The following is a 27,402-nucleotide window of genomic DNA, read 5'->3' on the forward strand; positions in this document are numbered from 1 at the left end:
CAGACCGAAAACGAGCAAACAAATAAAAAATACCCGAAGACACTTTCATGCTAAAACCAAACCGGGCTAGTGCAAAGGACCTATTCTAGAAAGTCGACAGAAGAAAAGGAAAAAATGCCAGCGCATCATCCGAGTGTGCCCCACTACCACTACCAGTCATCCGGCGGAGGAGAGTAAGCGCGCTCCTCAGAAGGCTCGTCGTAGTGGTGGTAGATGTGCTGTTCCACGATCTTGTGCTCGACGACTTCCTCCTCCTCCTCCTCCTCCTCCTCCTTTTCAGACTCGGAGTCAGAACCGCCTATTTTGTGTTAGTTGTTGTTTTGACAATAATTTTTGAGGGGTGGGGTAAGATTGTAGACATACCAAATTCATGATTAAGAACAGCTCCGGCAACACCACCAAGCGCCAAACCGGCGGCGGCTCCCATGAGCATCTTCTTCTTTTCACTCTTCTTCCTGTCGGCCTCAGACTGGTACTCGCCCTGCTGAGGAGGAGGGTAGTAGCCTCCCTCCTGGGGAGGGGGACCGCCGTAGTAGCCACCAGGGGGAGGACTAATCGGGCCGGAAGGAGGGGGGCTCATGATAGCGGGAGGGCCACCGGGGCCCATGTCACGCGAGGAGTCGCCAAAAGGCTGCTCCCACTGGGAGTTGCCGGTGGCTACCTCAACCCAGAAGGCGCGGCGGGCGTTGGGCTCCCATTCCTGAACCCAACCCATGGGAAGAGGTGGTGGGGGAATTTGAGGAGGACGGGCGGAAGGTGGTGCGGAGGAGTAGGGAGGGCGGGAGTCGAAGGAACGGTCTGATTCGTATGGGGGTCTCTCGGATGGTGGTCTGTCATACGGAGGGCGTTGGTCTTGAGGGGGCTGCCCATATGGAGGGCGCTCGTATTGCGAACGCTCGCCGGGAGGTGGCTGTTCGTAAGGGGGACGGTCGTATGGTGAGCGCTCGCCAGAGGGAGGCCTTTGCTCGTAAGGGGGACGGTCGTATGGTGGGCGCTCGCCAGAGGGAGGTCCCTGTTCGTAAGGGGGACGGTCGTATTGTGGACGGTCACCGGGAGGCCCCTGTTCGTATGGAGGCCTGTCGTAAGAGGGGCGCTCACCGTAGGGAGGACGCTGGTCATATGGGGGGCGCTCATAGCCTCCGGGAGACTGCCCGTATGGAGGCTGTCCATATGGAGGCTGCCCATATGGGGGTTGAGGGGGAGCACCGTAGTACGACATAGTATGGGCAGACAATTGGAGTTCACACAAATCAAGGCTAAGGAAGAAGAAAAAATGGAAGAGAGGAATAAGAAGATAGAATGAGAGCAAGTAGTTTGGGCGGCTTTAAATATATCGCTCAATCTGGCGAGGGGAAAGAGCAGCCTTAGTTAGGTCTCAACTCACCACACCCCTGTATGGAGTCGCCAGACGCTAGAGTAATGACAATGAGACCTCAGGAGCCTCCGGTGCCCGCGGGGGCTTGAAAACCATTCGCTAATAGTGAGATCCATATCACTAGAGTATCCACTGCATTACTGGTTGCATGGGGAAGTGTCAATAGTCTGGCAGTTGGTGGTGCTGCAGATCTGTCCTCTCAGATGCAAAAATTTAGGCAGATACATATTTCATGGTCGGACTCCATCCATACCCCTGATTGTTCCCAATAATCCCGGAGCGCTAAGTGAAGCACCGAAACAGGCCACAGAGTTCAATGGGAGGGGGACGTGCTTCATCCTCCCGCCACACGTTCAACCTGCCATTCTGAGTTATCTGGCTATTGACAGCGTCTTCATTCGCTTCAGGAGGGATAGTATGACATCTTCGATCATGGGCATCAACCCCACCATACCCTACAAAAGCGCTGCCTGTGGAGGGTCTCTTGGCGCCACTAAAACGAATATATGGCTCACTGATGACACATCCAATCGGAGTCCTTGCGTTCTAGGCATCAGCCACACCGGCGTATCAGCATTGATCCCCCTCCAATGACCCTTGCCGAGTTGTGACAAGCCACAAATCCCGCATAATGGAGGGGTTCTCCATCTGACATCTTCAACTTGACACCGAGTCTTTGCCCTCTCTTGGCCCCTTTAGCTTCGAAAAGTCATATATCACATGCCTTGGAAGACTACCATGCCCATAGTATCACGTTGAAAAGAAGACGATCGAATTGTACGTCGTATTGAGTGTTTAAATGACTAATTAATTGAACCAAAGGGTCACGCAAGACTTCCACCGGCATCTTCGGCATCCAAATTGAGCGAAAGACAGGAGCTCGCCACGTGTGACTCAGCCAGTGGCTGTGGAGAGGCGCCCAGCCACAGCCCGTTCCGGAAGATTCCTTGAAAGTGGATCGGATGTGCCCTCTTGTCGCCTTTTTCTTCTTTCGAGTTGACGGAGTCTAAAGAGGGAATAGTGTTTCCATTCTGGTATCTTGGCGTCGAGGTTGTTGCCCCAGCAACTCCGCCTGTTTCGATATTAGAGCGGAGAATCCTTAATTAGGCGGAAATTAGAAGGTGGGCTCTGCAATATGGAGTATCTCATCCTCATCGGGAATATGAGGGCGGAGGATCCTTGAACAACAATCCAATCCATATTTCCTATTCAACCTACCATACGTAACCCCCAGCTAGAAATACTTGGAAGTGCTTATGAACAGCTGGTACTCTGGATATAATTATCCCGATTTTACTGGCCCGATCATTGACGTCTACGCTGAACAGACGGAGGGAGCGTAAGTTCAGTTTAAGGGTTCAAGTGTCGAGTAAATGGTAGAATCGATAGAATTGATGCTACTTTTTGATCTCGCACCTGGTCGCCAGAATGGTCTAGTCAGATAATTAAGAAAGACCTTAGCACTTCTTAGCAGTGACGTGGTCTTCAGGTATACCGGTCTGGCCTATGCGCTAGAGAGGCATTATACCCCTAATGGCTTTGACTTATTTTACCTCTTTACTTCTGTTATAGCCAGCGGGTTTCTTGAAAGAACAAACAGAAGACTTATGTTCTTATGAGGGCGAAAATCCTCGGCTCTTATATAACAGATCAGGCATGCCATCTCATAATTTGAACTTAAACACTTCCAGCCATTTATTCCCCGGATCAGGAACGACACAACTCACCAAAGCTAACTATGTGCTTCAGTGGACGCTGGCTGAATATGAACGGGCACAGTAAAGTTATACTGCACATCAGGTATAGGCAGCGTCTCGATCACCGCTGGGCTACCCTTCAATGTAAACTCGAAAGTCAATTCCTCTGAGTGATCCAATGCAATCTTGTAACGTCCTGGGAAAATGACGAGACTTCCATTCTCATCAGCTCGTGCCAGTGAGCCGAGGGTGAGAGGCAGCTCTGCCACTTGATCGCTTCCACGAGCAATATTGAGGAGACGCACGTAAGACACCAGGGACTTATTTGGTCGTGGAGCCGGGCCTGCATTCTTGCTGGAGAGAAACAACAGGCTAACGTAGTCGGAAGTTTTATGGCCGACATTTTTGACTCTCACCTTGACAGTGGTCAAGGGTGTGTTGTCATTGATCGGACCGCCTGAACTATTTCGGCATGAGGCGACAAGGTCCTGAATGTTGTACTCACGGTTCAAAGTCTTTTCCCAGTCAAACATGAATTTTGTGTAGTGAAGGCCGTAGCCGAACGGGAGCACCGGCTTTCCTGTGTACCATTTGTATGTTCGTCCGGGATATGAATCTGTAGGGCGAAGGTTGATATCGAAGATATTGACTTGGTCGGCATAACTGGCGGGATACTGTGTGACGGGTAGTCTGCCTGCAGGTGACCTTTTGCCCACAAGAACATCAAGGAGAGCAGTGCCTCCGCTTTGACTGGGATATCCCGCCCAAACCAGAGCTTGGATATCTTTGTTCTTCAGGATGTCGCTGTCATCGACCTGGCCGCCTCCAAATTGGACGACTACCAGTGGCTTGGAGAGCTTGGACAAGCTCGTGATGAGATCTAGTTGGTTTCCTGGCCAAGTGAGCGAAGTCCGGTCCAGCGTTTCGGACTCGAGGGAGTTGTCGATGCCACCAAGATAAATGATCAAATCAGACTTGTTTGCGGCTGCTAGAGCTTCCTCGAACCCACTGGTGTTCTGATTGTTCATTGCTGTACCCAGTGCATAATTCACTTTCCACCTGCTGTCGCCAAATGCTTCCAATGGGCTGATCAAGTACGGGGCATCGCCGGAGTAGTCGCCCTGCATCTGAGTCGTGGCATTTGCGAATGGTCCAATCACAGCGACACTCTTGTATTTATGCGGAGAATCTAAAGGAAGAAGATCGTCATTCTTGAGAAGCGTCATGCCTTCGACTGCAGCCTCATACGCGAGAGCCTGTGCGTCAGGGGTAGAAACGTCAGAGAAATCGAGTTTGTCGTACTTCCCGCCGTCAAAGAAGCCGACCGTGAACAATGCCGAATATAGTCTTGCCAATGACTGGTCCATGACTTTGACTGAGGTCTGATTTGCCGCGAGAGATTCGTTGAGCTTCAGATAGGACGAACCACATTCCAAATCAACACCGGCATTGAGAGCAACTGAGGCTGCCGCTTCTTCGGTGTCAGTAAAGTTGTGGTATTGCCAAATATCTGTGACTGCGCCGCAGTCAGACACCACGTAGTGATAGTCTGAATTGAAATTCCAGTGCTTTCTGAGCACCTCACTGAGAAGGTATTCATTCGCACAAGCTGGGATGCCGGAGACTGAATTGTACGAACACATAATGCTTCCCACATCCGTGTCACGCACGCAAGTCTTGAATGGTGCAAGGAAGTAATCGCTCAGATCCTGCTGGGTCGGATTGTAGTTGTTTCCATATCTACCCGTTTCCAAGTCGTAGACCGCGTAATGCTTGCATGTTGCGATGACTTGCTTGTTCTTCGGGTCATCGCCCTGAAGTCCTGGAACAAAATTGCGAATATAATTCTGCGCGACCAAAGGATCCTCACCGGGTGTTTCTTGCCCTCTTCCCCATCGAGGATCTCTGAATCCATTGATGTTCGGAGCCCAGAAATCGAATCCCGAAAATCCATTGTTGCCAAATGCCCGTCCTTCTCTGCCAATTACTTCAGCGATTTTGCGAATCAAAGTGTCATCGAAGGAAGCCGCTGTTAGGATCGGTGCAGGGAAACTTGTGGCATAGCTGAAGTTAGCTGGTTTGGAAGTGAATTGCACACCTGGTGCAGAGCCGACACCATGAGTTGCCTCACTCCACCACTCGTAGGAAGGTAAGCCGAGGCGGGTAGATCCAGCTGAAGCATCCACGAGATTAAGGATCTTTTCCTCCAGGGTCAGGGATTTGACCAGTGAATCGACTCTCTCCGCAATGCTTAATGAAGTATCACAGACAGGGTGACTGCAGAGGGGCTGGGTTTGACACGCTGGCACGAATTTAGTATTCACTCCGCCCCCTTGTGGATTTGAGATTTTATACAAGGACATGCTAAATACAGGTGCAGAATGTTAGCATTTTGTTCTCTTTGACTTTGGCATTTGACTTACACAAAGTTTCCTCCACATGCGCTGGATGGTTCAGTTGCGCATTGAGAGTTGCAGCTGGTCTCATTTGTCTTGGTTGCGAGGCTGAAATCGGGCTCACTCCCACAGAAACATTGCCTATTTGGGGATCAGCGTGAGAACCAATAGTTTATTCGGTTAAAAGAGAGCTTGCTTACGTTCCAAACTCGATACCCCCATATGTAAAGCCCCGTTGACCGCACCAGTTGGCACAGTACTGAGGTGTCATACCAATGGTGCTAAGTTTCGCTGCCGTCAAAATCGTCACTTTAGGATCTAAGTAACACCCAACGTAGCTTTTTGAGGCATTATAGACTGCTGTAGGTTCTGAATTGTCATGATTACAGACAAATGCGGCGTGTACACCAGTCTGTACTGCCATGAGAGACAGTAGTACTGTTGCACTGACGCGAAAGGGCTGAGATGGTGCCATGATGATCTTCTTCCAATCTCTGCACCGAGAAACTGAAAGATGCAGGTATCACTAGAAAGGAACTACAGAATGATACCCCGCTGTGTGATTAACAAGTCTAAGTGAATGCGGGACTTGTTCTACTGCATATAGGCATCCCGGCTTGTTGAATTTCGCCATTGATCTCTAGGCTAAATTACTGATTACATACTTAGTCGGATATAACCACACCGACTAGAGGTCCGGCATGCTCCTACTTGGCTCGCACTGTCGATCTCCGGTGTGGGAGGAGGGGTAGGTAACAATTTGCTCAGAATGGGCCACCGGTTGTCTTCCCCGTATATTCTGGTACAGTCCCGGGACTGTATCGAAGTAGACTACGGAAGGTGGGAACGCTTCCCCGCAAAATCCGACAACCCTGGCGGCAGTTGGACCCTTAGAAACGAGCGCGTCTGCGGGTAATTTCCCGGTAGTTACTTCTCCGTTCTTTCAAGTAACCTTGCCTAAACTATAGGGATCACTGAACCATGAAAAGTCAGTTGATTCCATTAGGCTAATAGAAGTTAACCTAAATGGAAAGATCTTCCATTCCATCATAAGTTATGCATGCTCGCCTTTAGCCTAAATCTCCAGGTCACAAATGCCTGTCTCAGAACTAACGGCTAAACGTTTATACAGCTAAAGGATTAGGGCTTCAACAATGTTGAACCTTTTCAACACGGATATTTTCCTGATTTGAAATGGAAGAGTACCTATGGTCCCCGCACATAGATCGAGAACCGTATAAAATACTACGGTGAATATTGAATGAAACGTTTGAAGCCCAAGAGGAAAGGGCCCGATTGAGACAGCCGCAGGCTAGTAGCTTTGTCATTGATATATCCGATTTGGAAACATGCTCACGCAGCTTTTGCTCCTCGGCCTGGCCGGCCTTGTTTGTGTCAAATCAGTCAAGCCTCCCTTGACCCCAGCGCCACCAACACCGTCACCACGGCCGTGGTCCACTTTTGCAGAGAATATCATTTACCAGCCTGACTCAAATCACTCCGTTCTCTATCCCCGGCAGGTTGAACTATCTGATGGAAGTCTCCTTGCGACAGCTTCGTTTGCGGGCGATAAGACTCCATACTTCCCCATATTCAAGAGTGCAGATGGTGGTGTTACCTGGTCTTGGATCTCCAACCTGACTGACCAGGTGAATGGATTGGGAATGTCAGCTCAGCCCGCGCTGGCAGAGTTGCCGTTTGCTGTGGACGACTACCCTGCCGGCACGATTTTGGCCAGTGGAAACAGCTGGGGAAGCAAGAGCACAAACATTGATATCTATGCCAGTAAAGATAGTGGTCATACCTGGAAGTTTGTCAGTAATGTGGCGAGAGGAAGTGGACCGGATATTACGAATGGAAATCCATGCATTTGGGAGCCTTTCATCGAGTGAGTTGAATTCTGACTAATTTTAGGTTTTACACACGCTGAACGGTGTAATTCTAGATTTTTCAACCATACCATCGGCGTGTTCTACTCTGACCAGCGTGATCCACTCCATGGACAGAAGCTTGCTCACCAGGAATCGGCGGATTTAAGATCCTGGGGACCCGTGATAGACGATGTTTCCTACCTCAACTATACTGCTCGTCCTGGAATGACCAGCATTTCCTACATCCCCCCTCTGGGGAAGTATATCCTGGTCCACGAGTTCCCAGGAGGAGATAGCTGGTCCGGAGTAGGCTATCCCGTCTACTATCGAATGTCCGACAGTCCATTTGATTTCCGCTTTGCCTATGGTATCCCCATCATGGTCAATGGAGTCCAGCCCAATGCGTCTCCTTATGTGGTCTGGTCCCCATCCGGTGGTGATAATGGAAGTATAATCGTTAGCGACGCTGATCATAGTGGTGTTTTCACCAACCAAGCCGGTGGCCAGCCTGATCAGTGGGAATTGCATGACACACCTCAAGCGCCCGCATACAGCCGGAGCTTACATGTCTTTGAGAAGTACCCTGATCATTTGATGCTACTCGGTGCAGGCGTGTTTGACGCAACGGTAAATCTGCCGCTTTATCTTAGCGTTGTGAGCGTAGAAGATACCTTGAAGAAGCCAGCTGGGAAATAGGGAAGCTCTGCAGGTCAGCTTAATCAACCCGGCCGAGACTGACTGCGGGAGCAGCCAGGGAGCGTTAGAGATTATTTGACATATCTCTATTCATCGGAATTGGAACATAATAAGAAGACACAACATGTTGAGATAATGAGATAATAAGATTCAAAACCTTGAGACAAATCCTACCACCGACCAGATTATACTTCCATACCATAAGAGACGAAGATTCGATACTCGCCGATATCTGACAACAAGAAAACCTTAGAGGAACAGACCAAGCATCCACATCGAAGAAAAATGCCATTCAAAAGAAAAATCAATTCCCAACCCATACAATAAATTACTCCCACGCAGCCTCATACTTCCCTCATCCACCTCCGCCATGAACATCATTTCCATCTTCTTGGCAAGCTCCTTCCCCATCCCAAGAACACATACCACCCGTAATTTTATTACCATCCTGGACACAAGACTCAAGGACAGAAGTCCAGTTACGGCAATTCACACGAAAGAAGGCAAGCCTTCCCAACGCGCCTTCGAAGTTTGTTTCATCCCCTCCGACCATGAAGCGGAGGTAGTTGGGGCATATGTATGAGCCCGCGACGGAGCGTGCGTTGGCGGGGTATCCGGTGAAGACTTGGTCGATGAAGGATTTGAAGTCTTCTAGGGTTATTTTCTTTGGGAAGGACTTGTTTGGAGGTGGTTCTGCGGGAAATGATGCCTGGCAATAGAAATGACAGGATGGTACCTATCAGACAGGGCTTTTTACTTTTTTTTATCTCTGACAGAAATGCTGACCCTGTTAGAGGCCCTACGTGCGCAGTATACTCAATCAGGCAGTCATTATCATTTTGGTAGTCTATAAATGGTCTAAAGGGGAGCATTTCGTAGCAACTAATGGATGGCCCTAAATCGCAATAAGCTGTCATTACGCACCAAGTGCCAAGAGACGGGTGTTTCAGCCAGGCCAGAATAAACCAAAAACACTGTTCCTATTAGAGTAAAGAATACTGAGAGTTGGATTTCTCTTCTTCCTAGAGCGAAATAGCACGTCTATCTCTCAATCAGACTCCCACGGGTGCCGTCATAGCCGGCCAACTCCACCAAACTCGTGGCGCTAAGGAGTTGCATCATAAACCCGTCGAAGTCGGAGGTAGAAGGGTCCAGCCGGCTATGCCAGGCGACATTCCCATGCTCATCGAGCCACAGAATTTTGATTAATCCAGACTCAATAGAGTCTCGGTCCAACAGGTAAAGACCAGTCTGGATTTTGATCTCCGCTAGAGCGAGATCCCGCCAAACTTCCTCGCTCTTCTCAGCCTGTGCCATCATTTCCTCATGGTTCTGTCCACTCTTGTACTGCATATTACGCCCGGCACCATCCATATCAATAAGGCCATAAAAGTCCGTGATTCCTGGAACGCGGACTAACATCGGACGCCATGAACCTTCACCGCCGTCGTCAAAGTCGTAGCGGGCAGGGTCATCCAGGATCTCGTTCCACCAGCCCTGCCACCCAGGCACCACAGATCTCTGTTTAAGCTCTTCGTATTTCCTTGCGAGATCCGGATCGTAGCATGTCCGCAGCCAGACGGTCTGCAAGCCTTCGCTGCTGACCAGGCTGATATTACGCTCGTGCACTGTCTGGTGCGTGGCCAGCACACGCCTGATGTTCTCTCCTAATGCAGGTGAAGACAGCTCGTCACGGTACTGATATGGCTGCCAAGGGGTCAGGCCTGCCACTATCCTACTATAGTGAGGGAAATGAAGGAGATACCCAGCGTTCCAATAGCGTCAGCTTCTGCCATTCTCAAACGAGTCGCTCCCACTGTTCCTGACTGTCTCCCGCGGCATTGAAGTCCCAACGTTCCTGTACTGCTGAGGTCAAACCAGAACAGAACCGGATGAATGTGGCATTAGTCTGGGAACTGAAGTTGTCGAACGGTAGACGGCCGAAATCGGCGTCATTTTCCAGGGTTTCCTCCGACATTTGGGGACCAAAGCGACGAAGTGGAATAAGCAGAGGGATGAAAAGAAGAGAAGAGATGGAGGATCAAACAATATCAGATATACCCTAACAACGCTATTTACTTCGGTTGGTGTAGTATGGTGGGTCATTACAGGGATTTAAGTCTTTTTTTTAAAGCAGTCAAGTCAGGACTCAGAGCGCCACTTCCAAGAATTATCCTGTGTTAAAGTTAGTTAGACCTCAGCTCTTTAGTGGCAGTGTGGTAAGCGTAGGAATAAACTTACTCGCGTGCATAATAACTACCATGAGTAAGCCATAGTGTTCCTCCAGGGTTGCTGCAAGCAAAGTGGGACTCTGCGGTCTCTTCATTCTTTCAGCGTCCAACATTACATGGTGCAACAACCTTACTCGTCCTTGACCAGTTGCTTTGATTTACACCGGGAACAAAATTCCAACATGAAGATACCGGATTTAGATACCCCAAAAGATACCGCAAAGTAGGACAGAATTGGCAGAATGCTTATTAGTCCTCTCAGATAATCCTGACGATCTGCAATTTAAGCTAGCTAGATCGAGAGTAGGAAAATTCGTCGTGACCTTAGGCTTAGGGCTTGGCATGATTCATCTGTATCATACTCGGTACTACTACGACAAACACTCCCGTCCGTACTCAGGAACTCAAAACGCATCTGACGTGGAATTATTCGTGCTCAGCTCGAGCTGAACTGTGGATCCCCAGCACTGATGGCGATCGGGCCATAGATGGATCCTATTTGCTGAAGAATAAAGATCGACAGAGCCCAGCGGGGCAACAACACCACTTCTACCTCCAGTAACTCAGTATTTAAATGCCGGATCTCCCCGCCTCTTCATCTTGCTCTTCTTATTTCTTATTATCTCAAATACCCTCTCACACTACTCCTCTATCACATTGTCCCTCCTATCAACCTATAACAACATCAACAACCATGGCAAACCTCCCAACCTCCTTCATCATCACCCTCAACGGCACCCCCATCGCCAAAAACATCAACCCCGACGAAGAACAAATTCACGCAGAGGCGGACCACAACAACCCAGCTGTTTTTACCTTCAGCAACGGTCTCCTCGAGTCCGATGGCTGGTACCTTGGACGATCTGTAATCGAGGATCGCAGCCTGCTTCCCAAGCGTGTACTCTGGCACAAGAAGGGAGGAGAGGTTGGCGAGGACTTGATTCAAAAGACTACTATTGAAGATCAAGGTGGTAATTTGGTCCTTACGAATGGTGGTATGTATTGGCGTTTCGATTTAGGGCTTGTGCTTATGGTTGTTTGGATGAGGAATAGAGCCAAGCTAACGGATGTATATAGGTACGGTTCTGACATTAATCGATGGACAGGTTTATGGTGATTTGATACGGAGTAAGTGGTTTACCATTTGCCCATATTGTGATATTGGAATGAAGGTGCTGATTCCTACTGATTGCGTTTATAGAAAACCCTGCTACTGTGGGTATTCAAGCTGCCTAGGATATGAATGGGTGGGTTCATTAGGGATATTCTATATGACGTTAGGAAATATCACAGCCTATTACAAATAAAACTTTAAGTAAATTAGCTGATACTTTTATACATCTTAGTATTATCTAGTTCAAACTTTATACCGAAAGAGACTTTTAGTAGACAATGCACAGGTTGATTATGTTAGTTTACAGATTTATAGATTTGGATTTTAAGCCTGATATCAGAATTCAACCCGTGGGGATCGGTCCTGATATTGTACCCAAGCCCGAAGCATGGCAAGGCCAAGTAGGCAATTTGTCTGAGCGGTCAGGTGGCTGGGCTTAGTTGAAGGAACCCCATTATATTTTATGCCTTCCTAATGTGATCACCGAAGTTCTTCAAACTGTCCAGCATTCACTGTTGAGGTCTTGAGGCATCGAAGCATAATGAACATTTCTGGGGCTGGAGTAGCTATTTTCTGTGTTCCAGAATTATAACGAGTCTGTACCTAAGGCTCTCTTGCGATATGTTGCTTGTCAACGCCACTCTCAACTTATCTCACTACCGGGGTTGTAGGTTTTACTCACTAGTGACTTGGCATTTATCGAATTATATCATCACCAATACGGTAACTCATCATTTCTTGTGATTATATGTGCTTCCAACCTTAGATACAATCCTGTGTCACGCCTAGAAGTAGGCATCACTAGATCCAAAAGAAAGGTCACTTCCGGCACAAAATCTCACCATGCAACAATCCGAACCATCCCTGCTCCGCATCCACGAACTTCTTCCATCCGTCAGAGATGCTCTCCAGTTCCTCTTTCGTTGCAAATCCCTCCTCGAGAGCCGTCTTCGCAAACCCAGAAGACCTCGCTCTTGCTCCCATCGATCCACCCCAGTACTGTCTCTCTTCGGGGGTACTAAAGCACCACGATCCAGTGCTCTTCTGAATTCTAGACTGTTCAAACCCAGCCTCCTCGGCCCAAACATGAATCAACCGACCCGGGTGTGGATTCCCCCCTTTAGCCTTGGCCATTCGGATAGTGATGTCAAGCCATGCCTCAATGCCCTTGTTCTCGGGATACCAAGTCATAACCGAAGATTCCCGTGCTGCGACAATTCCACCGGGTTTCACGACGCGCCGCATTTCCTGCAAAGCTTTGACTGGGTCTGCGATATGTTGTAGTACCTGGTGGACGTGGACGATATCGAAGGTGTTATCGGGGAAATCGAGGGAGTGGATATCCCCAACACGGAACTCAATGTTTGTCAACCCTTTTGAGGATGCCAACTCGCGGGCTTGATCCAGGGGGTCAGGCACATACTCGATTCCAGTGACATGACCTTGGGGTGCACGGCTTGCGAAGTCGACGCTTATTGAGCCAGGACCGCAGCCGATATCGAGAATCTTGGAAGTTGAGGTTATGTGGGGGAGAAGGTAGGCTGTGGAATTTGACGCGGTGCGCCAGTTGTGAGTCTGAAGAACAGAAGTTGAGTGATCGGTTGTATAGACTCCCATTGTGGTGATAGTTGTAGTTATATTAGATTGAGTGACTTGGATACTAGTATTAAGATTGTTGGATTAATTTAGGTTAAGGTAGAACTGGAGAGAGTTTATATAGTAGGCAAGCTCGGGAGGGGCCCGGCGGAGAACTGGGGACTCCGAGACGGAATTCCGAGGGTGGCGTGCGGCCTCGGGATTGCGGCATCAACAGCCATGGATATGGGCACAAACGCCGAATAGCGTCATCCCGAACTCATCCGCCGACTGCACCCATCGCTCGATTCGTTCCCTGCGCTCGGCTGAGCCCGTTTCCGCTGACCTCCATAATTCCGAGATCTCCAGTATCCCATCCTCCCACTGTAAGAGATATCTATCGTATTCTCTGCTCCACGTTTCTCGTTCTTTGGCTTCCCATAAAGCTTTATTCCCCGGTGCATACACTCCTCTCATCTCGTCTGCCACAAAATTTGGGAGTAGCCTGTCGGCGTTGTATACGCTACTGAAAAGGTACATAGTGAAGATTGCGCGACGCTTCGCAGCCACCACAATCCAGGATTCCCACTTCGGTCGTGCGTGGGCTAACTCTGCGGCGCAGAAGAGGCCATTTCGCGCGGTCTGGAAAGCCAATTCCATGAGCGTGATCATCATCTTATCATTGACAAGGGACGGACCACCTCGAGGGGAGAAATACAACATGATTGTGTACAGCAAGTAGGCTTGGAAGGCTGAGAGGAGCTCGTAGTCGTGTTCAGGATGCTGGTGCTATTAGCTTCCTAGAATGTCCCAAAGAATGTTTCATCATGGAGAGATACCTCTTCAGAAAGCCTTTCCATTTCCTTCTCTAGTGTACTCATGACCATCATCTCACTTCCTGGTACTGCCTGTTCCCACATCCGTACGAGGCTGTAGCAATTTGCTAGTGATGGCGGTAATTCTTTCCCTTCAATCTGTGCGCGATGAATGATGGGAGGGACATCCTTGTCCTTCAGCAGGCACCGCGGATAAGTGCTCAATATCCGCGAAATGTACTGCAACGTGAAAGGGTGATAAACCTTGGGTATCTCATCTTGTCCCAGGGGCGGTAGAATATAAGGTCTTAGCCAGCGATCGCGAATATCTTCTGCATTAGCACTAGATACTAAATCAACCGTTCGAAAATCAAGTCCAGCTCCATCCCTGCAGCCACTGGCGACCTGTCTCCGTACATGAAAGTGACTAGACGGGCTCCAGGCCGTACTGGAAGGAGTATTAGCCAAAGGCACCGGAATGGGCATGGCAGATACTGAATCAAAGCGAGGTGTGGAATATATTGCGGGGCCGGTATATGCAGCTCCAGTGTCTTCTGTAAGAACCCCTTCTCCAGGAGGAGAGTCTTGTGCCAACGCCGAGACAGAATATTCGCAGACACGACCCGTCGATCGACACCGCGAACAGACAGGTTTTTCGAGGCTACAACGGACTTTCGACTTCGTGCAGCTATTGCAGGCCTTCTTGCGTGGAGGACGCTGCTTGGCGTGATGGTTTTCTGATGTGGGCATGGTTCGCGATACAGATCGTAGGCCTTGGGATGATGTTGTCCTCGGATAAGTTCGGAATTCCGATTAGTAGATAAACGGGCCGGATTTACATAAGTCCGGTGCTCACTCATCATACCTCACCGCCAAGGCAAGCTCAGCCTTAAGATTCTTTCTCTTAACCAACGAATCTACCGAGTATGGTTACCACAACATCAGATGATGTGCATGAGACTACGGCTCTACTTGGGCGCAACAGGGTTCCCAAAGAGGAAAAGCCTCTGCCAAAGGCTCAGATCCTGCTACTCTGTTATGCTCGTGCCGTGGAGCCCTTGGCCTTCTTCTCCATCTTCCCTTATGTCAGTCAGATGATCCAGGACAACGGGGGTATCAAGTTTTCGGATGTCGGTTTCTATACAGGGCTCACAGAGTCCCTATTTTCCCTCACTCAGGCCATAGTGATGATTTTCTGGGGCCGAGCGGCCGATCGCGTCGGGCGGAAGCCCGTCCTGGTCTTCTCCTTATTCGGCGTGACCGTGGCGACGGTCCTCTTCGGACTGGCGAAGAGTATCACGCAGATGGTTTTATTCAGGTGCCTTGCCGGTGTCTTTGCGGGGACTATCGTCACCATCCGCACTATGATCGCCGAGCACAGCACGAGCGAGACACAAGCCCGATCATTCAGTTGGTTCGCTTTCAGTGGAAACTTGGGTCTCTTCCTTGGTCCTCTGTTGGGTGGTAGTCTTGCCAACCCAGCACGCCAGTATCCAGGTGTATTTAAGGACACTGGGTTCTTCGCTGACTACCCATACGCGCTATCGAGCCTGGTGGTGGCGCTGATCGGAGCTACCGCTGCCTTTTCTAGTCTTTTATTCGTCCAAGAGACGTTGAAAAAAGAGCCTGCTACATCGGGTTCTAACCCCGATAAAGACCTGTCAACCTGGCAGCTTTTGAAAGCCCCTAGTGTTGGGATAGTTCTCTACACATATGGACATATTATGGTACTCGCCTTTGCCTACACAGCTATCATCCCGGTCTTTTGGTTCACTCCTACGTACCTCGGTGGATACGGCTTCACTCCTCTGCAAATTTCGGTGCTGATGGGTGTGAACGGCGCCGCCCAGTCTGCATGGCTCCTCCTAGCTTTCCCTCCATTGCAGAAGAAGATCGGGTCGAATGGAGTCATCCGCTTATGTGCCTATGCCTATCCTTTCTTCTTCCTTGCCTGTCCGGCTGGTAATATACTCCTGCGCCTGGACAGCGAGGTATCTGTTAAGCTTTTCTGGATTTTCCTACCAATAGCGCTGGCCGTCGGCTGTGGGGTCAGCATGAGCTTCACAGCCATCCAGCTCATTTTGAACGACGTCTCCCCATCGCCAAAAGTCTTGGGTACGCTGAATGCCGTGGCCTTGACCGGGGTTAGCGGCCTGAGGGCAATTTGCCCTGCCCTTTTCACCACCCTCTTCGCTTTGGGGGTGAGAACGCAACTTGCCGGGGGATATGCCATTTGGGTACTGATGATCTTGCTCGCTGCCACGTTGTCGGTTGCCGCGCGATATCTACCTGAGCCCGAAAAGCCTGATGAATCTTAAGGTAATTCAGTGGAGAAGTGAAAACAAGGAAGTAGAGTGGCATAACCTAACCGCTGTAACCTAGCTATAACCTAGATAATAGGTGACGCCGCACTCTACAGGTATTAGCGGGCGGAGTCGGGTTCAGGGCGGGTACGGGCTATAGCCTATGCAAGTGAGCAGGCCATACCACCAAAATTACCTAAATCATTAAAATAGTAAATAGAGTAGAAAGATAAAATGTTACTAACTATATTAACTATCGAAAAAACAAATACTAATGTTTATATAGCAGCTAATATATATAGATTAGTTATATTAAAAGTACTTTGCAAATTTAATATTATATATAAATTATTTATATAATTATATTAGAAATACTCTTTACATTAATAAATTAAAGGTTTACTATAATATACTAATTGTAACAGCAGTTGCCTCAGACAAGGCTGGAGATTTTGCCAGCTGGATTTCCCTGAAATTGAAGCCTTTGATTCATTCCTTTAAGTTGATCTGAACTCTACGCTCGCTATGCAGTCTCCCCAACACGACCATCTAAAGTTGCGCCTTCCGGGGAAATCTATGGCAAAAGGCACTTGACGCAGTCGATGCTGAAACTAAAGCAAGCCTAGCTGGTATTATCAGTTTTATTCGAGGATCACTAGAGCGTACCGCGAGACATGGTCACTCGGAGACTATAGAGGTACTGCTTAGATACGAAGAGTACTGGGATACTCTGAGTAAAATCCCAAGCAAATGTGCTTTCGTTCAGTACCCGCATGCAGATTTTGAGGAAAATACTTACTATAGAGAATCTCACCCGGTGGGTACTTTCCTACCAGTCGCCTCTGGGCTATTACCAATGACAGTCAGCTTAAATGTACGTTCGACTCGAAAACCATCATTCCACTAATCCTTTCCGGATGCCGGGCTGGTCAGCTATCCAGTGTACTGCGTGGCTTCCAACTAGCAGCTGCATCCGAGATAGAAAATCTACGCAAAGTGGCATTGGAAGAGGCTGTTAAGTTCGACAGTATCAGCATAGTTGAACATTTTCTCGTTGACGAACGACCATTGTAACCTAAGTTTCTAGCTCGACTCATAAAAATAGCTGGAGCTCATGGCTCCAAGTCTTCAAAGGCCCTACCTTTTGCCAGAGACTACACTGGGAGTGTATTGACTCAAGTTTACGATGTATGCTTTAGGCAATTTCTGGTGGTCATATGGATGTTTTTCAACACCTGATTGATAAAGGAACAGGTAGATGTAGCCCGGGAACGTTGGAAACGACCTGTGTACGCGTTGCATCCACTGGGGACCCTCCTATCCTAAGAATCTTAGCACCAGAGCTCCAGAGATCTCACTCATGTTCCGCTATTCTAGTTCAATCTCTCAACACTGCTTGCGCAAGGGGCCAAAAGGAGACTTGAATGGCTGGTCCTCGCTGGTGCCGATGTCAATGCACTAGTCGACAGTATACCCATGTTTGAGCCGCAAAGCAAGGAGTGCAGATCACGGCGGCGCAGGATAAGGCATACTGAAGGCACATGGCCGAGATATGCAAGACAGGCATGTCTGCAGACTCTGGATGAGTCCACAAGCGATATTCGTATGATCTTAACCAACGGCCAAAATCTGAAAGAGATATCCTCAAGACAGGAATTAATGATATACCTGCTCTTACGGAATGGTGCGAATGTTAATGAAGCTGAAGGTTGCACCAAGACACCTTTGCATATCGCGGTGAAGTAATGCAGTGAGCAGGCGGTTAGAGCATTTATATCTATCTCATGGCGCGATATCAATATCAATATTTGAGTCGCTTGGACCTGCCATGTGTACTGTGCATGCTAGTAGTTTGTAGCTTTGTTACCCCAGAAAAGGATATAAATAACCAGATTCATAGGCTAGGCCACTAGTAGGAATCTAAGCGCTGACTACTGTTGTCCCATGCATCTCGTGATATCGAATTTCAGCATAGGAATAACTGCTGCGAACCTATCTCTGCCTAGTTATAATAGGTGGTTATGCTATCATCAAATTTACTTAACCACCAAACGATGATGTCATCCTCTGGTAGCCTTTGCACATTCAACCTAGAGTAATTTATATCACTCCAGATATCCTTAATGTAACGTCGACCATCGATAACATCCTTTTCCACATATGTAGGCTTTAGGACTTTTTGAGTTAGGTCACAATCTCAACGTACCTGTCCGAGCGATTCGATATGTTGGTCGCTGTAAAATAACAGAAGACCTATGCACGGAGAGTGCAATTGTTCTTTATCCCTGCAGACCTGCGCCTTTATAAGACCTTTAAGTGGGGCTTTCGTCATATACCAGGTACACGCTGGTGAGCCTCGGTCGGGAGGGACCACTGGGGGTTTAAGATATGTATCAAGCGGAGGCTCTGGGGTCTTGGTATGATACCGGTCACTGCAAGGAACTCCAAGTTCAGAGATAAAGTTAGAGGCTAGATCTAGTCCGTTATGAAAAATCCCTGATATAGGACCATCGCCATCCCTAACTAAGGAATAGTACTCATGATAATTGATGAGATGGATAGGAAATTTGAGGTCCAAATGTGATAGTTCTTCCCAGAGAGGTACGGAGCTGTGCCGGTAAGTAATTAGAAAATCATTAGGAAACTCAACGGTGTTCTTACTACTACAATAGGGCAGGGAGTTGGCCCGCGGTGGACTTTAGACATCCGGACCCAAGCTCCTTCAAGGTATTCATATCTATTAAATGGACAGTAAATCCACTGGATATGACCTTTCCGACTTTTTCGATACATTGAATCGACGAACTCTCTGAACATTGTCGATATACCTGAGAAACCGTGGATCCCAATAGTTCTAGCATTCGCGCAACAGACGATATGGCCTTGAGTATAGGAATCGAATTTGACGTAGTCTAAGCGAGGCTTGTCTTGAGCATGCTCAAAGTTCCACGGGTGACGGTAAAAGTTCCACGAGTGAATAGTAGGTGGGAATGGAGAGCTCCAGACCCGATACTTAGAGGATAAATCGCGGGAGAGGAGCTGAACACCTCTTATAAAAAGACCCTAGTTATGTTAGCTACTGCGCCCTTGACTTTTATAGGTAATTAGTTATATATCATAGTTCACGTAGATCTCTAGATGAGTCTTTCATATCGAAGATCTCGTACCACGGTGACCCGTCTGATATAGGGTTTGAACTATGCTCCAGAAATTGAATTCCATGTACACCAATGCTGTCGAATGAGACAATAATTTTATTGATATCACTAGGTAGCTTTATGTGGCATTGATAAGAGCCACCCATTGATTCAAGGGGTTTATCGCTTAACCTTGTCAAATAAGAAGTTCCGTGATAAATTATTCTGGACATGCAGATCTCCTATGTTAAGCTTAGCTGTGTATACTGAGGTATACAGTTGCTATTTCTTAGCAGTTCAATCAATCGACGGGTCTCGCCAAGTACAATTAAGTACCAGCATGGAGTAATAAGCTCGCAAATCATAATCCTAATTTCAGCTGGTAATTGCGCAAACAGGCTTTGACTGAAACTATCGTGTATAGTATCTTTTGTATAACTGCTAAAAAGTCCTTCTAAGGTCGACGCAGTTTCTTTATATTTTTTTTTTTTTTTTTGAGACTTATAAGTAGGTCTGGTTGCATCAGCAAACCTTCCTAAATCTTCGAAGGTGGGCTTCTTGGAGGGCACGTAGCTACTCTTCAAGACATTGTAGCAAGCCGCATGAAACCAGACTGATGGGTACGGTGAACGTAAACAGGGTCCGCATGGATCTCCACACTCAGGGATTGTGAGCAAATTTTGAGCTAGGTCTGTATATACATTAGGTCAACCGGGCACAAGCCGTGAGAAGAAGGACGCACCAAGGATATATGATCCAACTGTTGCAGTTTGTTTGCACAGTACGCATACAGACCGTCCAATATAAATATCTGGTGAACAAGCCATCGCTGGAGGACGCACGGAAGACTCAGCAGAATTCTGTACAGTTTCACACAGAGGAATGAAATGTGATGTGTGATTCGCGATTACTATACGATGTTCGGCCATTGCGGTTGAGGTACCAAAGCAGATCTGAGTCAGAGAGGCAACGGATAGTTCTTAGTTCTCGATGGGAGTTGCAGAATTAGAGTGTTGTAATGATAGTGAGGGAATGGGGAAGAAGGTATCAAACACATGTGTTGCCTATGTTCATGCGACAGGAAAGGGGCGTCAAGGTTAGCAGCTACACTACGTTAGTGACGACACTGGCAAACCCGGTGACTAATCCGACACTAGATAGAGTAAGTTTATGGCAGGATGGCCATAATAAATGCTCATAACTGGGTTCAAAATGAAAATTGACTACGGCGACCAATTGTTGTTGCTCCGAGCCCTTATGTACTTGAGAAGTCGAGTGCAAGATCCAATTTTAGACCCGACCTATTAACAACAAATAGTTTTATATACCCCTATATAAGTCACTAATGAGAAAGACAGGATATAATTCTTAAAAGACTACAAAAATACTTATCTTAATCGGAGTATTCAAGGAAGTGATAAAAATTATGAATTAATCTAATCTGGTTACGGAGGCATGCACGGAAAAGGCCACTTGGTCACGTGAACACTGGTCAATAACAATTTGCGGTCTTAAATCAAGCCATACTATTGGTCAAATAGTCACGTGATTATTGACCACCTGGCGAGCTACTTATTCTCCAAATATGGGCAAGAAACAGAAAGATTGGGTGGAAGAACGCAATAAATTAGGCGATGAATTGCGGGGTGATTACCTGCCTATCAGTACTACTTTTGTAAGTGTAGTCTTGACCATGGACCATAGTCGATACTCGATAGTACAAGGCGGCAGGTACTAGGTAAATGCCGGCATTTTCTGTTTCGGGAAAAGCGCAGCTTCACGATATGTACGGCAGCCTGAGGCACTCCGCGTCGTTGGTTTGTACTGTACCGCGTAAGTTGTTTGACTGCTTTCGAAAGAAAGATGAGAACACCCCTCCCAAGAACCTGGTCGAAACAACCATCGATACGGATATCCCAACTGCCACTATGTCTTAGCTCACGCCTCAGTCCCAAACACCACCGCTATACGTCGCAGAACGCTAGAGAGCTCAACCAGGGGCCTAGCCCACAGAGTCGTACGAGGAACATCCACTATGCCTTCGACCCAGTCGACAATGCGACGGCGAAACAACTATCCAGTCCATTCTCCTTCCTAAGTCCTGAGAATATTCCGCTCCCCGTATTCCAGCATGCGAATCGCCTCGTCCCATCCAGCCTCGGCGTCCCATGGCCCACCTCCTTCCCCACCACCTTCCAGTCGAAATACTGGGTAGAAGTGGAGGAGAGGACAAGGGCATATACTCAAGAACTCCTAGCCCTACGGCCGGGAAAATATCAAGCGAAATATATCGAGGCGGTTATCGACGGGGCGGTCTCACTGCTAGTAAATGCGGTACCAATGGGCAACTTGACGAGGTTGAAGTCCCTCACAAAGCTCTACGTGTTCTTCTTTCTTAGTGATGGTGATTAGACGTGTGGATATCTTTTGGCTGTTGTAACTAAACTCTCTGCAGATCTGGTTAATTCCAACAATGTATGCTCCGTCCATACCGATGCGGGTTGCTGAAGTGGAACGTTGACCTAGAACTGCAGCGAGTGACGATGGTCCCTAGTCATGTTGACGGGAAGGATGAACAGGAACCAGAATATACAGTTTACAACATGCTGGCCAAAGAATTTCTTTCAGAAGATTTTGTGCAGGGGAAGAGATTGCTGGAAAGTGTTATATCTTGGATATCGGCCGCACAACATACGCCCCCTGAGACATTTCCTACGTTAGAGGATTATATGGCGTATCGAGCGAGCGATGTGGGAGCTGGGTACGTCCGACCACTGATCTACGACGAGTGACACTAACCCCCTCAGTGCTGTTTTTCGCAGTATGGAATTCGCTTGCGACATTACCTTGTCCAACACTGACATCGAAGCCGTCGAACATCTCAGATCACTCTGTGAAAAGCACTTCTTACTAACAAATGACCTGTACTCCTATGCTAAAGAAGCAATCGCTGAACAGGAGCATGGTGACTCTGTCCTCAACGCCGTTCGGGTCGTTCAGCGCCTGATGAATACCTCGGAAAATTCGTCAAAAGCGATTGTTCGCCAACTTATCTGGGATGTAGAGCGCCAGATGAACGAGGAATATGAACGTCTGCTTCAGGATGCGCCAAAGTCGCAGCTAACATATGCACAGGGGCTAATAGTCTGCGTTGCAGGGAACATGTTCTTCTCAGCCACCTGTGCTCGCTACGCGCGAGTCGTTGAGGGATCAAGATTGCATGTATAGATCAGTTGTAGATGTCGTTGCATATATACGCCCTCCTCCCGCGATCTAAACAATATAATTATATATCAACATCTCATGGCCTGAAATCAATTCAAGTAGTGCATTAATAATCACAAACCCAAGCACCTCGAACGACCATTCTATGCAAACAGGTATACCCAAGAAAACAAACTAAGAAAGAGAGATGAGAAAGCCTAAAACCTATAAACCTGCCCTTTCTCAAACCCCAACCTATCCAAAATCCCCCTCTTCCCAACCAACGACTCCTCCATAGCAGGCGGCCCACAAACAAACACCTTCGCACCCTCCCCCTTCCCATCAACAACGCCCCTCAAGAGCTCTTCAGTCACATACCCCGTCCTCAATCCCTCCTTCTCCCCCTCCAACCGACTAACCGTATAAACATACTCAAACCGCCCAGGAAACAGCTTCTTAAACTCCTCCAGCTCCTCCCTGAGCAACAAATCCTGCTCACTATTCACGCCAAAGACAAGCTTAATCTTCGTCTTATCATTCGGGTTATCCAGAATTCCCCGGATAAGTTGGTAAATGGGCGTTATGCCGGCTCCGCCAGCTATAGCGTAGATCTGAGGGTATTGGTTCGGGACCCAGGAGAAGCCCTTGAGGGCTGTGAGGAAAGTGAGGGTGTCCCCCGGAGCAAGGGAGTGGATATGAGTGCTTGCTTTGCCGTTGGGGTATTGTTTTACCATTAGCTCCAGGGTTCCTTGTTGGTCTGGGTTTGGTTTTGTCAGCTGTTGTGTTGTATAGCATAGATGTGGATACTAGTGGAATCACTCACTCAGATCACTAATTGGTGTATACGGTCTGAGAACAGGTAACCACCGTCCAGCTGGTCGGGAGAATGTAAGCAGTGCCGCTGTTACATATTAGCAATTATCACAAACCATCTCTCCCGTCCTATCGAATGAGAACCTCCGAAAGAGCACATACAAGTCAACGACAACCCACTCCTAGCATTCTTATCTGGAAACTCAAACACGAGCCGCTTCGTATTATGATTCACGGCCTTAACGCTCTGCACGCGCAGAGTCGTAAACCCGAACTTGGAGAACATCACGGGCGCCTCGTCTGATTCCGCGTGAACCTGGGGAAGAAAATAAGATCGAGCGCAGTAAGCCCCGATACCGAAGACAGCGAGCGCGGAGAAAAAAGTAGTCTTTGTCGCTAGGGACGCGGGAAGTCGTCTAATTTGAGCCATTCGCTTGATGGGTACTATGGATTAACTGATCGAAGATGTACCGAGAAAAGACTATATATAGCTCGAGGTACAGTACATATGTTTATTTATATGTGGTGTCTCTACCTAATCCATATCGGGCGCTGCAGGCCCCGAACACCGACTGTTACACGAACTAAATTGGCCACTGGGGACTACTGCTTACGACGCGCACTACTTTCATCTATTTCGGCAATGAGATTTATTATTTGCGTGTGTTATGGGCTCAATCCGGCGTTCGGTGGTCGTTAGGGCCGATGATGTCCATTGTCGGATTTTGTCGGGTTTTGGAAACGGGTGCAACTACAGCTTACCTTGGAAATGCAATTGTGGCACCACGCGTCGTTTACTTCTCTTTCTGAGATACATCAGGCCAGAATTAGCAATTTGATGGGTGCAATGGTCTAACCATATACCATTTAGACTAGATATTTGTTCCTCTAGAGTGTGAAGGCGGTCCGTTGTATGGATGGCGAAATAAGCTCTATATCCCTAAGCTTATTTCTAACAGACGCATCCATCCTTAGCTTGCGTCTAGTTTATCCATATAATTTAGCAAATTAATGTATAGAACTAGTCAAACCACACGACTTAGTTGTGGCAGAATCCGTCGGGTAGCGATATATATCTTGATGCTGTGACCACCATCTTATCATCGCCGATAGCGGCATGTCTACACTTTTCTGTATAAGGCTGGGTACAGGCTCAGTGCCAAAGCTGAGACAGTCCACTATGATCTGCTCAATAGTGATGATTTCCAAAAGCAAGTTGTCTCTATCAATTAGGGCCCAAAGAGTCCAGTGAGATGGCTAGAAGACAGCACATGCCAAGGCTTCGGCTGCCAAACACGCTAGATGAAAGCGGTTAGTTCCCACATCATGGGACTGATATAAATTCTTCCCGTCCGCCGCGAATTTTGAATTGCTTTTCTCTTTCTTGTTTACCCGGCAAATGAGAACACCATCTGCTTTAATGTAAGCAGCTATTTTACCATACAAGCACAACTCGAAACAGAAAATGCCGGACTCGTAGACTGGTCGCTGGCGATCCAGACCTTCATTTCTTTTCAGGGTATTAAACCCCAGCCGCGACAAGTCCCTCATGGCCAATCATCCATGTGCGAGCGTCGTTAGCTGTCTGCCTCTAAATACCCAAAGCAATGGATGACAATAAGCATGTTGGCGTTTTCTACGAGCGACTCGCATTGTCTCTCGATGATCTTGTCGTGCGTCAGCATGAAAGTCGTCATCCTACATCCTTAAACTACATTATAAACTTGGTAGAGAATACTGGCACTGGAAGCCAACTTCGACACAAGATATTGTGCTCTGGTTATCAAGACCGGCATCTCTGCGGACCTGTGTCTGCGATGTCATTATCTATTCTCCCAGAATGTGCTTTTCCATAAACAAATGCTGGTGGGTCAGATGAATGGATCAGAGAAGACCGACCGTTTGTAGCTGTCTTGGTTATTCCAATAGGTGGTGTCATGCTGCACCTCGGGTCCGGTGGCTCCAAACTCCCATCCAAGCTTGATCTTCGTCCACTGCATGAGATGGCTTGCAATTTTCAAATGTCCGAAGTCTGTTGGATGACCACCCGGCGAGATATCGTTGTGCTGTAGAATTCCCTTCGTGTCGAAGTAATGCACGTATCCATTCTTTTCGAAGTGCTGGTATACCTTCTGTACTTCGGACTCATAGATCGTTTCCTGCACCCAGGTTGAGCCAGATTTGATGAAATTACCCCAAAGGGACTATTGAAATTAGCATAAACCGATCGACACGTGAGAATAATGGCGTACCATGAGGACAATCTGCGCATCAGGCCAAACGCCATGCACGTTCTCCACCATCTTAACGTAGCTCTGGTAGTAATCGTCGCTGGGGACATTATTCACTGTTCTAGCATCGTTCGTACCCAAATTGATGATCACCAGGTCAGCCACACGATGAGCGGTGAAATTCCACGCTTCAGGTTTGTCGCCGAAGGCTGCATTCGCGCGGTCGCCCACATCTGAGGCACGGGACCATTGATATGTCTGGAGTGGATGGTCAGTAACACTTGTTTTGTGGGGAGGATGGAATATACCATGCCGCGAGCATCGCCACCATAACATTGCTTGTCTACCAAGCAAATTCCGGGATACGCCTGCGCTAGTTAGAATGTCGGTACCATGTTAAACAAGAGGCTCATACAGTGATCGTATACTCAGCATTGCCTAAACCGGCCGCGAAGTTAAAACCCCACGAGGCGAGACCCTCATAAGTAGCGTACTGCCCTGATGCGAGCCTTCAAGTCGATGAAGTCAGTAAAGTTTGTAGGCCCTTTCTGATGGGTGCAAACTCACGAATCTCCAATGATCTCTACAGTTCTATTGAACTCTGCGGCTTTTACCAACCGCGCGTCCGAAGCAACATAGACGCTATCAATTTGGACTGTGTGAATCGTAAGTAACGAACATCAAGTCGAACCGGCGAAACTTATCCATAGCCCCAATTCGTCACTAAATTGGTCAGTATAAGCGCGTATAATTTCACTTTTTATTAACATACCTCGCAGTTCAAACGTCTTGTGATCCGTATACTCTGTTTCATTCAGTGCCGACGATCCAGGCTCGACAAACTGATAGGCTGAATTGGCCGTAACATTCGAAAACTCCCAATCAAGCCCACCAATCCTATAACAATCAAATCAGAAACAGTGTCATAGACAATCCAGACGAGCGTACCGATAAGCCACAAGTACATCCTTCGACGTGTGTTCACCAAAGCTCACTGCGAGCTGCCGGAATGTCAGCCACTGATAGAGCTCAACTCCAAGCTGCAGTAGAGCATACCTTATCGCCCGTAAATCCAAACTTGACACCAGGAACACTGGACCAATTAGTTATTGTCACCAGAAAGAATAGCCAAAACATACGACCACCCTAACGAAACCAGTTAGCATCATCTTCCAAACATGACACAATCTATCACTCACAAGAAGTATAAGTACTATCCCACCTCCCCTTGTACGAGATCTCCGACGCGTCGGCCCCGTAACTCTTCCAAGAATCATCAACAGACACCTGCTCAGCCTGCCCAGGATAAGGATTCAGCCTCTCCTGCCCATTCTCCAAGATTGTAGCAGCAGCCTGGAACGCCCAAGCCAGCGACAACAGCGAAAACCGCATCCTAAACACCGAGATACAACCGTGCTTTCTCAAATCAAACACCCAGAGACAAGAACCAAATAATAAAAACACACAACCTAGCGAAGATCATCAGAATTTAAATCTAAACTAGCGTCATGCAAGGGAACATACTCCTTTCTTATTTCATTTGTGCAGAAAATCTGATTTCATTTGGTGGCTGGGATGGCATGTACTGTGGTGATCCTGGGCTCATTCAGCTGTGCGATGGCTCGCCGGCTTTCTCCATTTTCGCGCTGCGTAGCTGATTAAATGCCGAGTTGGGTGGTCAATCACTTCCTTTCTGAGGATTTATTTGATTTAGTGTGGGTCGTGAAGTAATAGATCGCATGATGGGGTTATTTGAGTGGGCTGGTGGTTCTCTTTGTACTTGATGTTGATAAGGGGGTCCGTCTTGTGTTTGAGCGATCTGGAATATGAGTTGATCTCAATAGGAGCAAAGGATGGAGACTTGTTGCTTCCTTTCGATTGTCAAGAGCGAACACGTGACGTCATGGACATATGTTCCCGATTGGGAAGTCTTAGTGACTAAGC

At 47.9% G+C, this 27,402-nt stretch overlaps 11 protein-coding genes across 11 annotated transcripts; 5 read left to right on the plus strand and 6 right to left on the minus strand.

Annotated features, from left to right (window-relative positions):
- Positions 1-149: 149 nt before the first annotated feature.
- On the minus strand, positions 150-1,219 carry AO090011000139 (WW domain protein; the record flags this gene model as incomplete). The annotated part of the gene is made up of 2 exons (XM_001825769.3): positions 150-298; positions 364-1,219. The coding sequence occupies 2 exons, from the start codon at positions 1,217-1,219 to the stop codon at positions 150-152; spliced, it is 1,005 nt and encodes a 334-aa protein (XP_001825821.1).
- Positions 1,220-3,107: 1,888 nt separating this feature from the next.
- AO090011000140 (uncharacterized protein) lies at positions 3,108-5,943 on the minus strand (the record flags this gene model as incomplete). Its single annotated transcript, XM_023232805.1, has 2 exons — positions 3,108-5,374; positions 5,742-5,943. 2 exons carry the CDS (start codon positions 5,941-5,943, stop codon positions 3,108-3,110), a joined length of 2,469 nt encoding a protein of 822 aa, XP_023093377.1.
- An 874-nt stretch (positions 5,944-6,817) lies between these two features.
- On the plus strand, positions 6,818-8,035 carry AO090011000141 (uncharacterized protein; the record flags this gene model as incomplete). Its single annotated transcript, XM_001825771.3, has 2 exons — positions 6,818-7,356; positions 7,414-8,035. 2 exons carry the CDS (start codon positions 6,818-6,820, stop codon positions 8,033-8,035), a joined length of 1,161 nt encoding a protein of 386 aa, XP_001825823.1.
- Positions 8,036-10,840: 2,805 nt separating this feature from the next.
- Positions 10,841-11,622, plus strand: AO090011000142 (uncharacterized protein; the record flags this gene model as incomplete). The annotated part of the gene is made up of 3 exons (XM_023232807.1): positions 10,841-11,261; positions 11,344-11,542; positions 11,613-11,622. 3 exons carry the CDS (start codon positions 10,841-10,843, stop codon positions 11,620-11,622), a joined length of 630 nt encoding a protein of 209 aa, XP_023093378.1.
- Positions 11,623-12,199: 577 nt separating this feature from the next.
- On the minus strand, positions 12,200-12,997 carry AO090011000143 (class I SAM-dependent methyltransferase; the record flags this gene model as incomplete). Its single annotated transcript, XM_001825773.3, has 1 exon — positions 12,200-12,997. One exon carries the CDS (start codon positions 12,995-12,997, stop codon positions 12,200-12,202), a length of 798 nt encoding a protein of 265 aa, XP_001825825.3.
- Positions 12,998-13,186: 189 nt separating this feature from the next.
- On the minus strand, positions 13,187-13,678 carry AO090011000144 (uncharacterized protein; the record flags this gene model as incomplete). The annotated part of the gene is made up of 1 exon (XM_001825774.3): positions 13,187-13,678. The coding sequence occupies one exon, from the start codon at positions 13,676-13,678 to the stop codon at positions 13,187-13,189; it is 492 nt and encodes a 163-aa protein (XP_001825826.3).
- A 1,018-nt stretch (positions 13,679-14,696) lies between these two features.
- AO090011000145 (uncharacterized protein) lies at positions 14,697-16,088 on the plus strand (the record flags this gene model as incomplete). The annotated part of the gene is made up of 1 exon (XM_001825775.1): positions 14,697-16,088. One exon carries the CDS (start codon positions 14,697-14,699, stop codon positions 16,086-16,088), a length of 1,392 nt encoding a protein of 463 aa, XP_001825827.1.
- A 4,985-nt stretch (positions 16,089-21,073) lies between these two features.
- Positions 21,074-21,622, plus strand: AO090011000147 (uncharacterized protein; the record flags this gene model as incomplete). Its single annotated transcript, XM_023232808.1, has 1 exon — positions 21,074-21,622. One exon carries the CDS (start codon positions 21,074-21,076, stop codon positions 21,620-21,622), a length of 549 nt encoding a protein of 182 aa, XP_023093379.1.
- A 65-nt stretch (positions 21,623-21,687) lies between these two features.
- On the plus strand, positions 21,688-22,438 carry AO090011000148 (terpene synthase family protein; the record flags this gene model as incomplete). Its single annotated transcript, XM_001825777.3, has 2 exons — positions 21,688-21,971; positions 22,033-22,438. The coding sequence occupies 2 exons, from the start codon at positions 21,688-21,690 to the stop codon at positions 22,436-22,438; spliced, it is 690 nt and encodes a 229-aa protein (XP_001825829.3).
- A 194-nt stretch (positions 22,439-22,632) lies between these two features.
- On the minus strand, positions 22,633-23,657 carry AO090011000149 (cytochrome b5 reductase family protein; the record flags this gene model as incomplete). The annotated part of the gene is made up of 3 exons (XM_001825778.1): positions 22,633-23,171; positions 23,238-23,315; positions 23,390-23,657. 3 exons carry the CDS (start codon positions 23,655-23,657, stop codon positions 22,633-22,635), a joined length of 885 nt encoding a protein of 294 aa, XP_001825830.1.
- Positions 23,658-25,440: 1,783 nt separating this feature from the next.
- On the minus strand, positions 25,441-26,941 carry AO090011000150 (uncharacterized protein; the record flags this gene model as incomplete). The annotated part of the gene is made up of 7 exons (XM_023232809.1): positions 25,441-25,716; positions 25,874-25,967; positions 26,026-26,113; positions 26,231-26,355; positions 26,407-26,551; positions 26,658-26,851; positions 26,925-26,941. 7 exons carry the CDS (start codon positions 26,939-26,941, stop codon positions 25,441-25,443), a joined length of 939 nt encoding a protein of 312 aa, XP_023093380.1.
- Between the last annotated feature and the right edge of the window lie 461 nt (positions 26,942-27,402).

Source organism: Aspergillus oryzae, chromosome 7 (assembly GCF_000184455.2).
Source record: "Aspergillus oryzae RIB40 DNA, chromosome 7".
NCBI classification, from domain to species: Eukaryota; Fungi; Ascomycota; class Eurotiomycetes; order Eurotiales; family Aspergillaceae; genus Aspergillus; species Aspergillus oryzae.